The sequence below is a fragment of the Littorina saxatilis genome, linkage group LG10 (assembly GCF_037325665.1).
Source record: "Littorina saxatilis isolate snail1 linkage group LG10, US_GU_Lsax_2.0, whole genome shotgun sequence".
Lineage (NCBI taxonomy): Eukaryota > Metazoa > Mollusca > Gastropoda > Littorinimorpha > Littorinidae > Littorina > Littorina saxatilis.
The window spans coordinates 49,171,153-49,186,152 of record NC_090254.1 but is presented as its reverse complement, the minus strand read 5'-3'; the positions used below and the strand labels follow the sequence as shown (position 1 = coordinate 49,186,152).

Below are 15,000 nucleotides of genomic sequence, written 5' to 3'. Positions count from 1 at the left end.
TTGTGAACTATTCTGTATGATGCAAGTAGATTTGGTCTTTCAACATTGCATCTCAGGGGTGGAGCAGTTAAGCCCGAGGGGGAGGGGGGGTGGGGGTTACAACCTGGGGTCCAGGGGTCGGTAGAGGTGGGGTACTGTGGGGGCAAAGCCCCCCTGAAGCTGAAGAACTTTAGCTATCTTATAAATGTGTGGCTTATGCGTGATTTTAAACATGATCAACTGGTGTCAGCAGCCACTCATTATTTCTTTTAACGTTAGTATTAAATAATGGCAATTTATCTTTACTGATATCTGCTCCCTACATCATATAGTAGGGTTAGAAGAAAGACATGTCCCATGGGAGTGGCTGTTAAAACTGTACAAAAATGATACTGATTAAACAATTAACACTTCCCCCGGCTTTACAGACAGAAACAACAACATTCACAAACGTGTGGGTTTTTTTTACAGCCGAGGGGGGATTCCGAAACCCCTGTAACCACCCCCCTAATCCGCCTCTGCATCTGACAAAATCCACTTTTATTCCGGTATTTTAGAAATCTTCACCATTAAAGTGGTTTCATTGATGTTTACGTAGCATTTGATCCACACAAAAACCATTTCTGGGATCACTCAGTCGACTGGTTACCGTACGTGTTTCAACTGCATTTTGAAGTCTTGCAATCTCTGGCACTATTTGAGTTATCAGGATGGAAAGATTACCGATATAATCACCAAGAAATCGGGTTTTCATCAGACTGCACTCTCTTTTTCAAGTCTAAATGTCAGTACTCTTAGCAGTCAAAATGTTCAAAGACATAAGGTATCCAATTCTCCAACATTGTGATGCAATTCGAGGCTGATGTCAACTGTTTTATTGCAGGTCATTATGTAACAAAAACATCGCTAGAGAGACGTTCATTCTGCGTATGGAGGAGAAAGCATGAAATATTGTCTCCATATTTTCTAATTCCAGTTTTCCCGCAAAAGTTTCTCTTTCTAAGCTAGCATAGATCTGATTTGAAGCAAAAAATACACAGAAATAATGACGTATATTGTAGGTTTGACGTCACGAGACATGACGAGCTGAATTCTGATCCTTGGAAGATAAAATGAAAACTGCTCCCGTGGTTTGAGTTCGGTTGTTCTTGGTCAATACTTGTTGCTGTTGTTTTTGTTGCTGCGGTTGTTGTTGATGTTGTGGTGGTGGTGGTGGTGGTGTTGTTGTTATTGTTGCTGGTGTTGTTGATGATAACTCTAACCCTAACCCTAAGTCATGGTGGGGCGGTGATGAAAGTGGCGGTAGCAGCGTTAGAACAGCTGGTTGTTGAGGCGGCGCTGACGATGGTGATGGTGACGTGGGAGGTACAGAGACAGTGGTTGTCGTCGTCGTGGTTGTGGTGGCGGCTGTGATTACTGAGTAGCGAGGCTGTAGGCGGAGGAAAAAAATATTGGTAGTAACAGTCGTTGCGGAGATGATGGTGGCGGCGGTGGTCGTCGTCGTAGTGGTGGTGGCAATGACGGTAATGTGTGTAGTAGCAGTGGTTGTGGAGGGGATAGTGGTGGCGGCAACGGTGGTTCAGGTGGCGGTGGAAGTGGCGGTGGTGACAGGAGGCACGTCCACCATGATGAGCTGAAGTTTTAGTCATTTCCGGAAATGACGGTTTTGATCAGTCATTACTGGAAATGCCTAAAATCTTTAGTCATTACCCGTAAATGACTAAAAATATGCTCTAGACATTACCAGTAATGACTGAACATGAACTAAATGTTCTGAGATGAATCCCATTATTACAAAAATTGTGAGTCTTCATAGTTTGCTCCCCCACAATCATCTAATTTTTATCCAATTATGCATGATATTGTGTTTCCATACAATATTTAACATAAGTCAATATTAAACTTAGTAATAATTCAAAAATCAAGCACATTAAATTTATTTGGTTGTAAAGGCTATAAAACACACAGAGTGGTAGACACGAAGGTTGCACCCGTGTGTGCGAAAGCCAATTGCTATAAAACGCGCACTAAATGCGTGTACTTCTCAGATCGGCCAATAGAAATGCTATATAGAACGCACTCCCTTCGCCATAAAGCGCTCAAACCCCGAACCGCATAATCTCTCAATTACCCGTAATGACTGATTTCCCGTTTTGACTGTAACATATATATATAGAAGAGACATGTTTGTAATGTCTGTTAAAGGCATAGTCAGACCACCAAGAAAACAGTGTTATCTCATACAGCGGTCATCTGTAGAATGAACAATGTACGTATATACATACTTTACGATAGGAGGTTAACGATACTTATTTACACAACAAATTGAGATCAGGAAACATTTGTGACCCTCCACCACGGAATGAGTCGAATGTCACCTCGCGCGGTTAAGTCCGGGGGGACTGTGGTAATAGTGTGATGATCACCTTAGTCACAGGCTTATAACTCGAAAAGAGCAGTGTTAAGTGAACGACAGTTTCACTGCAGTATATTTACTCTCAAATCCATATCGACCTCCGAAGTCATCAGGTCTAATGTGACAGTTTGATCTGTCCCCCAACTACCTATGGCATTGTGCTGTCGAGAGGAGAGACTCTGTTACAGATCTGCCTCAATATCGAGAAGGGCGCATTGAGAGGTCGGTATCTGATGTAAAGGCTGGTGTGGTGGGATTTTCTTTTGGCTTGAACATTTTAATGAACAGCCTTGTCAAAAGTTTCGTAACATTTTCGGGACTTGCAATCGTTTTAGCTTTGTTAAGTGTGGCTAGGATACTTGTGATGAATTTGAAAACATCACCGCAGTTCTCAGTTTTCATCATCTTCATCTGAGCATATGTTTCTTGTAATACATGCTGCTTGAAGCAGACTGTGGTTTTTGTATGACTTGTGTTTCATCGTACTCGACGATGATCAAGTTTAATTCATCCATGACTGGATCAGTATCATTCTGTGTGACTTGTGTTTCATCGTACTTGACGATGATCAAGTTAGATTCACCCATGACTGGGTCAGCATCAGCATGTCAGCATCCACAACTTTTTTCTCTCGGTGTCTTTGTGTATGGCTGTTTGCTCGCCTTTGTATGTGACGGGCGCAGTGGCGTGGTGGTAAGACGTCGGCCTCCTAATCTGGAGGTCGTGAATTCGAATCCCGGTCGCTGCTGCCTGGTGGGTTAAGAGTGGAGATTTGTCCGATCTCCCAGGTCAACTTATGTGCAGACCTGCTAGTGACTTAATCCCCTTCGTGTGTACACGCAAGCACAAGATCAAGTGCGCACGGAAAAGATCCTGTAATCCATGTCAGAGTTCGGTGGGTTATAGAAACACGAAAATACCCAGCATGCCTCCCCCGAAATCGGCGTATGCTGCCCGAATGGCGGGGTAAAAACGGTCATACACGTAAAAACCCACTCGTGCTAAAAACATGAGTGAACGTGGGAGTCTAAGCCCATGAACAAAGAAGAAGAAGCAGATGAAGCTCGCCTTTGTTGTATCACTGCTTTTGTCGGGGACCTTTTCCCAATGTATGTTGACTTGACTTTGTGGGCAAACGTAGATTCTCGTATATATGAGGATTTGTGTCTGTGTTTTGTCCAGGGTTAGGGTCAGGGTTAGGGTTAAAACAATTCGTTCTGAACTGTTCTTTTCATCTTGGGGTTTGCTTCTTGCATCTTCTTCTTCTTCTTCAGCGTTCGATGATGGTTTTGTCTAAATTCGTTGGCCCATGCTGTTGACAAAGTGGGCGGTCAGTCTGAGGTCCTGCCCCACAGCTTGGTGTCCAGCGTTGACCCGCCTCGATTTGCAGGCAGTGTTTGTCATTTGAACAGTGAACACCGCCACAATGCAGGCAGTGTTTGTCATTTGAACAGTGAACACCTCCACAATGCAGGCAGTGTTTGTCATTTGGACAGTGAACACCGTCACAATGCAGGCAGTGTTTGTCATTTGGACAGTGAGCACCTCCACAATGCAGGCAGTGTTTGTCATTTGAACAGTGAGCACCACCACAATGCAGGCAGTGTTTGTCATTTGGACAGTGAACACCGCCACAATGCAGGCAGTGTTTGTTATTTGGACAGTGAACGCCACCACAATGCAGGCAGTGTTCGTCATTTGGACAGTGAGCACCTCCACAATGCAGGCAGTGTTTGTCATTTGGACAGTGAACACCTCCACAATGCAGGCAGTGTTTGTCATTTGGACAGTGAACACCGTCACAATGCAGGCAGTGTTTGTTATTTGGATAGTGAACACCTCCACAATGCAGGCAGTGTTTGTTATTTGGATAGTGAACACCACCACAATGCCGGCAGTGTTTGTCATTTGGACAGTGAGCGCCACCACAATGCAGGCAGTGTTTGTCATTTGGACGGTGAACACCACCACAATGCAGGCAGTGTTTGTCATTTGGACAGTGAACACCGCCACAATGCAGGCAGTGTTTGTCATTTGGACAGTGAACACCACCACAATGCAGGCAGTGTTTGTCATTTGGACAGTGAACACCTCCACAATGCAGGCAGTGTTTGTTATTTGGACAGTGAACACCACCACAATGCAGGCAGTGTTTGTCATTTGGACAGTGAACACCGCCACAATGCAGGCAGTGTTTGTTATTTGGACAGTGAACACCACCACAATGCAGGCAGTGTTTGTCATTTGGACAGTGAACACCACCACAATGCAGGCAGTATTTGTCATTTGGACAGTGAGCACTGCCACAATGCAAGCAGTGTTTGTTATTTGGACAGTGAGCACCACCACAATGCAGGCAGTGTTTGTCATTTGGACAGTGAGCACCGCCACAATGCAGGCAGTGTTTGTTATTTGGACAGTGAGCACCACCACAATGCAGGCAGTGTTTGTCATTTGGACAGTGAACACCACCACAATGCAGGCAGTGTTTGTCATTTGGACAGTGAACACCACCACAATGCAGGCAGTGTTTGTTATTTGGACAGTGAGCACCGCCACAATGCAGGCAGTGTTTGTTATTTGGACAGTGAGCACCACCACAATGCAGGCAGTGTTTGTCATTTGGACAGTGAACACCACCACAATGCAGGCAGTGTTTGTCATTTGGACAGTGAGCACCACCACAATGCAGGCAGTGTTTGTCATTTGGACAGTGAGCACTGCCACAATGCAGGCAGTGTTTGTCATTTGGACAGTGAACACCACCACAATGCAGGCAGTGTTTGTTATTTGGACAGTGAGCACCACCACAATGCAGGCAGTGTTTGTCATTTGGACAGTGAGCACCACCACAATGCAGGCAGTGTTTGTTATTTGGACAGTGAGCACCACCACAATGCAGGCAGTGTTTGTCATTTGGACAGTAAACACCACCACAATGCAGGCAGTGTTTGTCATTTGGACAGTGAGCGCCACCACAATGCAGGCAGTGTTTGTCATTTGGACAGTAAACACCACCACAATGCAGGCAGTGTTTGTCATTTGGACAGTGAACACCGTCACAATGCAGGCAGTGTTTGTCATTTGGACAGTGAGCACCACCACAATGCAGGCAGTGTTTGTCATTTGGACAGTGAACACCACCACAATGCAGGCAGTGTTTGTTATTTGGACAGTGAACACCACCACAATGCAGGCAGTGTTTGTCATTTGGACAGTGAGCACCACCACAATGCAGGCAGTGTTTGTTATTTGGACAGTGAACACCATCACAATGCAGGCAGTATTTGTCATTTGGACAGTGAGCACCACCCAGTGCAGGCAGTGTTTGTCATTTGGACAGTGAACCACAATGCAGGCAGTGTTTGTTATTTGGACAGTGAGCACCACCACAATGCAGGCAGTGTTTGTCATTTGGACAGTGAGCACCACCACAATGCAGGCAGTGTTTGTCATTTGGACAGTGAGCACCACCACAATGCAGGCAGTGTTTGTCATTTGGACAGTGAACCACAATGCAGGCAGTGTTTGTTATTTGGACAGTGAACACCGCTGTAGTGTAGTTGGGTGGTTAGTGTTTACTGTAGTTGGGTGGTTATTGTTTACTGTAGTTGGGTGGTTAGTGTTTACTGTAGTTGGGTGGTTAGTGTTTACTGTAGTTGGGTGGTTAGTGTTTACTGTAGTTGGGTGGTTATTGTTTACTGTAGTTGGGTGGTTATTGTTTACTGTAGTTGGGTGGTTAGTGTTTACTGTGGTTTGGTGGTTAGTGTTTACTGTGGTTGGGTGGTTAGTGTTTACTGTGGTTGTGTGGTTAGTGTTTACTGTAGTTGTGTGGTTAATGTTTACTGTAGTTGTGTGGTTAGTGTTTACTGTGGTTGGGTGGTTAGTGTTTACTGTAGTTGTGTGGTTAGTGTTTACTGTAGTTGTGTGGTTAGTGTTTACTGTAGTTGTGTGGTTAGTGTTTACTGTTGTTGGGTGGTTAGTGTTTACTGTAGTTGGGTGGTTATTGTTTACTGTAGTTGAGTGGTTAGTGTTTACTGTGGTTGAGTGGTTAGTGTTTACTGAGGTTGGGTGGTTAGTGTTTACTGTAGTTGGGTGGTTATTGTTTACTGTAGTTGGGTGGTTAGTGTTTACTGTAGTTGGGTGGTTAGTGTTTACTGTAGTTGGGTGGTTAGTGTTTACTGTAGTTGGGTGGTTATTGTTTACTGTAGTTGGGTGGTTATTGTTTACTGTAGTTGGGTGGTTAGTGTTTACTGTAGTTGGGTGGTTAGTGTTTACTGTAGTTGGGTGGTTAGTGTTTACTGTAGTTGGGTGGTTAGTGTTTACTGTAGTAGGGTGGTTATTGTTTACTGTAGTTGGGTGGTTATTGTTTACTGTAGTTGGGTGGTTAGTGTTTACTGTGGTTGGGTGGTTAGTGTTTACTGTAGTTGGGTGGTTAATGTTTACTGTAGTTGGGTGGTTAGTGTTTACTGTAGTTGGGTGGTTAATGTTTACTGTAGTGGGGTGGTTAGTGTTTACTGTAGTTGGGTGGTTATTGTTTACTGTAGTTGGGTGGTTAATGTTTTTTAAAGTCTCTTCAGCAGATTTTGCTATGTTCGTCGAGGTGTGAAAAACGATGTGCTGCCCATAGATAATAATAATGGTGTCGAGTATTTGAGCATTCTGCCGTTAGACTGAATTTTAGGTCGAAAATGAATCAGGTTATCGTTTGTACGAGGCTAATGGATCAGCTATTTATTTGTTACCAACAAATGTTTCTCTTTTGTCTTTTTCTTTGAGTTAGGCAGAGGTGGTGTGTCGCTCGTGACAGGGGTGACAGATCTAGAGGTGGTGTGTCGCTCGTGACAGGGGTGGCAGAGGTGGTGTGTCGCTCGTGACAGGGGTGGCAGAGGCCGTTGTGTAGGCCTGTTAGTGTTAAGATGCAGCGAGAGTGATGCTCAGAGAGCGGGAGTGTGACAGTTGGTTTTTGTGAGCGAGTTTGGAAAAAGATTATTAAAAGAAAAATGACTAGATATCAGCTTTGCTTAAAACAGGCCTTTCTCAATGTCTCCTATAAAAAAAATAAAAAAAGACGACCCCCGCGTCACTAGATCCAAAGTGAGCTAGAGCTCACCCGGCTCGTAAATTCTCTCCTCTTCCGACAATCACTTAGACTTCTGAAGAGGACGACGGGGGGGGGTCTGGAAAAGCCACAAGCCAAGGGGCAGTGAACGCTCTCTCCGGTCCAGGCCCAGAGCAGAGTGGCTCATGCGAGATCACCAAAAAGTCGATTATCCCCCTTTACCCTCGGGAATTTGGAAGGAAATCGTGATTTGAGCACTGACTGGCGATGTAAGCTGGAGGTGCGTTAGAGCAGTCGCTATGTGTGCAGCATGTCTGCCCGTGTAAATCACGCACTCTACGAGCCAGCAATCACGCACTCTATGAGCCAGCAATCACGCACTCTACGAGCCAGCAATCACGCACTCTACGAGCCAGCAATCACGCACTCTACGAGCCAGCAATCACGCACTCTACGAGCCAGCAATCACGCACTCTACGAGCCAGCAATCACGCACTCTACGAGCCAGCAATCACGCACTCTACGAGCCAGCAATCACGCACTCTACGAGCCAGCAATCACGCACTCTACGAGCCAGCAATCACGCACTCTACGAGCCAGCAATCACGCACTCTACGAGCCAGCAATCACGCACTCTACGAGCCAGCAATCACGCACTCTACGAGCCAGCAATCACGCACTCTACGAGCCAGCAACTGCGGTGAAAGTAGGGAAGAAACATACTAATAACCTCAGAATATCTTTAGCTTATTTTTAGACTTATGAACTATTCTGTATGATGCAAGTAGATTTGGTCTTTCAACATTGCATCTCAGGGGTGGAGCAGTTAAGCCCGAGGGGGAGGGGGGGGGTTACAACCTGGGGTCCAGGGGTCGGTAGAGGTGGGGTACTGTGGGGGGTCTGGCAAAGCCCCCCTGAAGCTGAAGAACTTTAGCTATCTTATAAACAATTTGTGGCTTATGCGTGATTTTAAACATGATCAACAGGTGTCAGCAGCCACTCATTATTTCTTTTAAAGTTAGTATTAAATAATGGCAATTTATCTTCCATGATATCTGCTCCCAACATCATATAGTATGGTTAGAAAAAAGACATGTCGCATAGGAGTGGCAGTTAAAACTGTACAAAAATGATACTGATTAAACAATTAACACTTCCCCCGGCTTTACAGACAGAAACAACAACATTCACAAACGGTTTTGTGTTGTTTTTTTACAGCCGAGGGGGGATTCCGGAACCCCTGTAACCACCCCCCTAATCCGCCCCTGCATCTGACAAAATCCACTTTTATTCCGGTATTTTAAAAATCTTCACCATTAAAGTGGTTTCATTGATTTTTACGTAGCATTTGATCCACACGCAAAAAACATTTCTGGGATCACTCAGTCGACTGGTTACCGTACGTGTTTCAACTGCATTTTGAAGTCTTGCAATCTCTGGCACTATTTGAGTTATCAGGATGGAAAGATTACCGATAAAATCACCAAGAAATCGGGTTTTCATCAGACTGCACTCTCTTTTTCAAGTCTAAATGTCAGTACTCTTAGCAGTCAAAATGTTCAAAGACATAAGGTATCCAATTCTCCAAAATTGTGATGCAATTCGAGGCTTATGTCAACTGTTTTATTGCAGGTCACTATTTAACAAAAACATCGCTAGAGAGACGTTCATTGTGCGTATGGAGGAGAAAGCATGAAATATTGTCTCCATATTTTCTAATTCCAGTTTTCCCGCAAAAGTTTCTCTTTCTAAGCTAGCATAGATCTGATTTGAAGCAAAAAATACACAGAAATAATGACGTATATTGTAGGTTTGACGTCACAAGACTTGACGAGCTGAATTCTGATCCTTGGAAGATAAAATGAAAACTGCTCCCGTGGTTTGAGTTCGGTTGTTCTTGGTCAATACTTGTTGCTGTTGTTTTTGTTGCTGCGGTTGTTGTTGATGTTGTGGTGGTGGTGGTGGTGTTGTTGTTATTGTTGCTGGTGTTGTTGATGATAACTCTAACCCTAACCCTAAGTCATGGTGGGGCGGTGATGAAAGTGGCGGTAGCAGCGTTAGAACAGCTGGTTGTTGAGGCGGCGCTGACGATGGTGATGGTGACGTGGGAGGTACAGAGACAGTGGTTGTCGTCGTCGTGGTTGTGGTGGCGGCTGTGATCACTGAGTAGCTGTAGGCGGAGGAAAAAATATTGGTAGTAACAGTCGTTGCGGAGATGATGGTGGCGGCGGTGGTCGTCGTCGTAGTGGTGGTGGCAATGACGGTAATGTGTGTAGTAGCAGTGGTTGTGGAGGGGATAGTGGTGGCGGCAACGGTGGTTCAGGTGGCGGTGGAAGTGGCGGTGGTGACAGGAGGCACGTCCACCATGATGAGCTGTGTGGTACAGCGCGATGCTGCATACAGTCTGTCAGTAAGATCAATCACCTCATCACTCAGTCCTTCATCAGTCTCCTTGTCCCTGCCTGGCAGCATCACCACCACACGCCGCTCCAAGCCGTGCACCCAGTGATAGTATGTTACTGTGACACGGTCTGTTGCCGCCACCGCCACGTCGTGCACATCTCTCTCCCACCTCGCCCTGTTGTGTATCCAGTCTTGGTCCCCCAGCACACACACCGGTAAGCCTTCATCACGCAGACCGCGCACCACGCCGCTAGCTCGTGACGTCACTCGGCCTGCGTCATCCTCGATGTCATCCTGTAGTTCTGAACTCCGCGTGATGATGAACACGTCGCGGTAGCTCAGTGGGGTGGGACTGTTGGGGAGGCTGCTACCTGTGTGGAAAAGACCGTTGTGACCGTTAGAATATTTTTCAGGTGTAGGCAACTGTAAATAAACTGTCTGTCTGTCTCTCTGTCTCTGTCTGTCTCTGTCTGTGTGTCTCTCTCTGTCTCTGTCTCTCCCTGTCTCTCTGTCTCTGTCTGTCTCTCTCTCTCCACATATTCACTCTCTGTGAACAAAAGAAAGTCACAGACACCTATTTCCCGACACACAGACATGACGTTATTATAGTTTGACGTCATTAAAATGACGTAATTCTCTCTTGCTGCTGTGGTCTTGCCCAGCGAACTTGAATTTTCTGTCACTGTGAAATTATTTGACAGGATAAAATGACACGATGGAACTTGGTTAGTTACCCTACCTACCTTTCTACCTACCTACCTATCTATCCATCTACCTACCTACCTACCTACCTATCTACCTACCTACCTATCTATCCATCTACCTACCTACATACCTACCTATCTACCTACATATCCATCTATCTACCTCCCTCCCTCACTCCCTCACTCCCTACCTATCTACCTACCTATCTATTTATCTATCTATATGTGACCTTCACAACTCACCCCCACTGCCCACACCAAGACGGAGCAGCTCGGCGGCGACCTCCTTACCGCACTGTTGGCACTCTACTGGCCACCGACCTCTGTGAGCGTTGCCATGGTGACTCAGCCGTATCACGCGCAGTCCGTCTCCAGGGGCAGGTACACCGCTGTCGCTGTAGTTGTGGACTTTACCTGTAGCCCTGCCAACAGCTGTCTGTACCTCCCGCAGCACGGAGGGAGCACAGCGGAGAGGGACGGTGAGCGGTTCAGGCCGCAGTAATGGGGGGATGTTGGTGTGCTGAACACCTGCCGCCCACAGGTGCAGGCCGGGAACGCTCTCCGCCAGGCGGGCCACCAGTGTAGTGTTGCGTGGACCTGACACATTACTGTGACACAGAATGGAGACACGTTGTGAGAGATGTGTGTCTGGCTGGGAGGAACGTGTCACACTCATACCACACGGAACAGCTGGGTGAGGTTCGTGAGGACACACACACACACACACACACACACACTTACACACACACACACACACATGCACGCACACAAACACGATGACACACGCACGCACACACGAACGCATGCACATGCGACCGTGCACACGCTCGCAAACTGATAGTGCATGCACTCGCACACACAAACACGCACACACACACACACACACACACACACACACACACACACACACACACACACACACACACACACACACGCGCGCGCGCGCGCGCGCAAAGACACAAGCACTCACATGCACACATATATACACACTCGCGCGCCCGCGCTTGCACACACACACACACACACACACACACACACACACACACACACACACACACACACACACACACACACACACACATAATGTTTTTATGTAACACAAAACCGTAAAGACCAACCTGCTGTCAAAGTCCGCCTCATCCAACAGAACGTGCAACTGTCCGTCCTTGACTCGCGCCACGAGGTCGGTGACGGCCTGCTGCACGTCCGCCTCGCTGTCGAAGAAGTTGTAATGATGACGAACGACGGCGCCTGGTGTTGGGGGAGGTGTCGGGTCCGCGCTCAGAGCCATTTCTAGCTGCCCTGCTACCATCCTGCTGGCAGCCCGGGAATCGTTGTCTGTCGACACCACTTGCACGTCGTGGCCCTGAAGCAGCCACCTCCCTCCCTGCAGTACCAGCAGCACCGTCTTTCCTGTTGGAACACAAAACTCAACATCAGAAACAGGACAACAATAATTTCTCTGAAAATACTCACTGCAGGAAAAACTTTCTCTTTGTGTTGAGTGGTTTAACGCTTTAGTTTCAAGCCTTTTTCTGAGGCAAATGATTCTGTTTTCTTCAGTTCATCACAGTTACAGTAAAATCAGAGGACAAAGACAAAATGCACCAAGTAATGGGACAAACTGAAATCGTTGCTTCCAGTGACTTAAAATAAAACAAACACGTCATACCCAATACGTCAAATCTTCAACAAAGACGTCATTTCAAAATTCAAGAAAAGCTGAAGCAATGCCAATGCAAAGATACGGAGGCCCAATGTCATAAGTTTATAAACACTGCATATCGAGGCATATTTACATTGCTGTTATTAGTTTAAAAATTGTACAGCAAGATGAGTGCAAAATGTGAAGTCTGTAAGATTGCTACATTGAGAGTTATTAAACTGCAAAAACCGGCACGGTGGCCTAGTGGTAAGGCGTCCGCCCCGTGATCGGGAGGTCGTGGGTTCGAACCCCGGCCGGGTCATACCTAAGACTTTAAAATTGGCAATCTAGTGGCTGCTCCGCCCGGCGTCTGGCATTATGGGGTTAGTGCTAGGACTGGTTGGTCCGGTGTCAGAATAATGTGACTGGGTGAGACATGAAGCCTGTGCTGCGACTTCTGTCTTGTGTGTGGCGCACGTTATATGTCAAAGCAGCACCGCCCTGATATGGCCCTTTGTGGTCGGCTGGGCGTTAAGCAAACAAACAAACAAACAAAATTAAACTGTAAAAGCAGGCTAAACTCCAAATTGTTAAAAAAAAACTTGAAGTCCCTTGTACAGGCTGACACAATCAAAAAGACAAGAACCAATGATTGTTACCTTATCATTTTTTAGTTAGGACAAAAACTATGTTTCGTAGCATGCTCCTGTGGGCGAAAACTATTTCAACAGTTGAAACATGTATTGTTTCTCTTTTGCTAGGAAAAGTCGGTAGACCCCCCCCCCCCCAACACCCCCACCCCCCTCAACACCCCCACCCCACCCCCTCAACACCCCCAATCCCCACCCCCCACACCACATACATACATGTTTGTTCTCTTAGTTGCCTGTTCATTAGACTCAGACGCACCTTAGCAGTAAACAAAGCCGTGTGCATAAGTGAACGGTTCAGATCATAGGTAAAATTGACACCTTCACATTAAAATGCTCATTTTAAAGCCAGCCTTTGACATAAAAGAAGAAAAAGCATTCTACACTGCTAAGCTTGCAATGAACAATAAAAAAAATGAAAAAAACCAACAACATTGTTTTGTGTGTGTGGAATTTTAACACATTTTATAAAAAAAAAAAAAAAAAAAGGGCGAAAAAGGGCGACAGATGTGTTGCCTAGCGACAGTACACTTGTTCAACCCAGGCCAGCACCTTCATACATGACAGAAGAAAGCAACGGAGGCCTGAATACTACAGAAAAGCATCATAGTGTCGGCAGAACACGACTCTCGTTAAGTCAAATGAGTTTCGTGCACCAGCCCCCAGCTATGGGTCAAATAGCCGGGCAGGATAGGCTCGTCAACCCTGGCAGGCGCCTAGCTATCCTAAGAGAAGACCACTCTGAATTCAAAACGAGGGTAGAGGAGGCTCATCATCCATGGAAGGAAACTCGTCTAGGAGAAGGAAAACTCCGAAATGAACCCCACGCAGTCCCTCGAAGACGGAACGGCACTGGCCTTTTTAGGCGGGTAGCAGACCGGGTGCCTACGCTACTTTCGACAAAATTAATGGTTGTGTCATCAACGAATCAACGTGATGGTGTCACAGCGTTATGAACGGAGGATTGTGTTCTAACGCTGCAGTAAACGAACATTTTATTGACAAATTGCTGTCTCTATCATAATTCGCGCCCACAGACTTTTAACATATCTGTGCCCTGTTTCTTACAGGCGAGAAATCGCGAGTTTGGCGAGGAAGTACCGTTTTTTACAGGCGAGACTTGGCAAGTGATGCGAGTCTGGCGAGGAAGTACCGTTTCTTACAGGCGAGAATCGGCGAGTGACGCGAGTTTGGCGAGGAAGTACCGTTTCTTACAGGCGAGCATCGGCGAGTGACGCGAGTTTGGCGAGGAAGTACCGTTTCTTGGGCAATTCTCGCCGCGAGGGACGCTAGGATTCTCGCCGCGAAGGCTAGGTAGCCTTGAGCTTGCCCGTTTGGCGAGAAAACATGGCAGTGCGGCCGCAATGTTTTCTCGCCAAGCGAGCAAACCCAAAGCTACCTAGCGTTCGCGGCGAGAATCCTAGCGCCCCTCGCGGTGAGAATTGCTCAAGAAACGGTACTTCCTCGCCCCACCCGCCAATTCTCGCTATAAGAAACGGGGGCCTGAATGTTTGTTCGCGTCACACTCATCCAACATGTTGTGAACGTGAGATGTTTCGGGTGACGTTCTTTTTTCGACTATTGCGCTGTCGCAATCAAGCTGGAACATTGCCAAAGGTAAGACATGTTTCTTCTATGATATACGAATCATCTATCGCGACTGAATTCTATTAAATACATTTCAGCACTTGGAGATACGTGACTTGTAATGTTCTGTGATTCGTGAATTCATATCTGACAAAGTAACGCCTGTTTTTGTTGTTTTTCTTTAGTTTTAAAGCTGTTGCGTTTATATGTCATGTCAAAACATGAATTGCCTTCTGCTCGTCAAACGGACATTAAATATTGTGTGCAGTTGTTATCAGCACAACACAAAACTTAAATACCTTGGTGTTTCTCATCAGAACAATAAAACACAGGTGGGTGGGTGTGACACCTTTGTGACGATGACAGGTGGGTGGGTGTGACAACTTTGTGACGATGACAGGTGGGCGGGTGTGACACCTTTGTGACGATGACAGGTGGGCGGGTGTGACACCTTTGTGACGATGACAGGTGGGTGGGTGTGACACCTTTGTGACGATGACAGGTGGGTGGGTGTGACACCTTTGTGACGATGACAGGTGGGTGGGTGTGACAAC

The 15,000-nt window shown here is 46.4% G+C and overlaps 1 protein-coding gene and 1 long non-coding RNA gene across 2 annotated transcripts in view; both read right to left on the bottom strand.

The window, feature by feature from the left end:
* LOC138979006 (uncharacterized) overlaps positions 1-4,071 on the bottom strand; it is a 5,001-nt gene extending 930 nt beyond the window's left edge. The window contains exon 1 of the long non-coding RNA XR_011459890.1: positions 2,406-4,071. This is a non-coding gene — a long non-coding RNA (uncharacterized lncRNA). The remainder of the gene's footprint in view (positions 1-2,405) is intronic.
* Positions 4,072-9,066: 4,995 nt separating this feature from the next.
* Positions 9,067-15,000, bottom strand: part of LOC138978998 (uncharacterized) — a 32,286-nt gene continuing 26,352 nt past the window's right edge. Inside the window, exons 4-6 of the mRNA XM_070351811.1 lie at positions 11,683-11,977; positions 10,808-11,172; positions 9,067-10,231 (exon numbers count right to left, since the gene is read on the bottom strand). Coding sequence (XP_070207912.1) covers positions 9,777-10,231; positions 10,808-11,172; positions 11,683-11,977 — 1,115 coding nt within the window. The 3' untranslated portion in view covers positions 9,067-9,776. The remainder of the gene's footprint in view (positions 10,232-10,807; positions 11,173-11,682; positions 11,978-15,000) is intronic.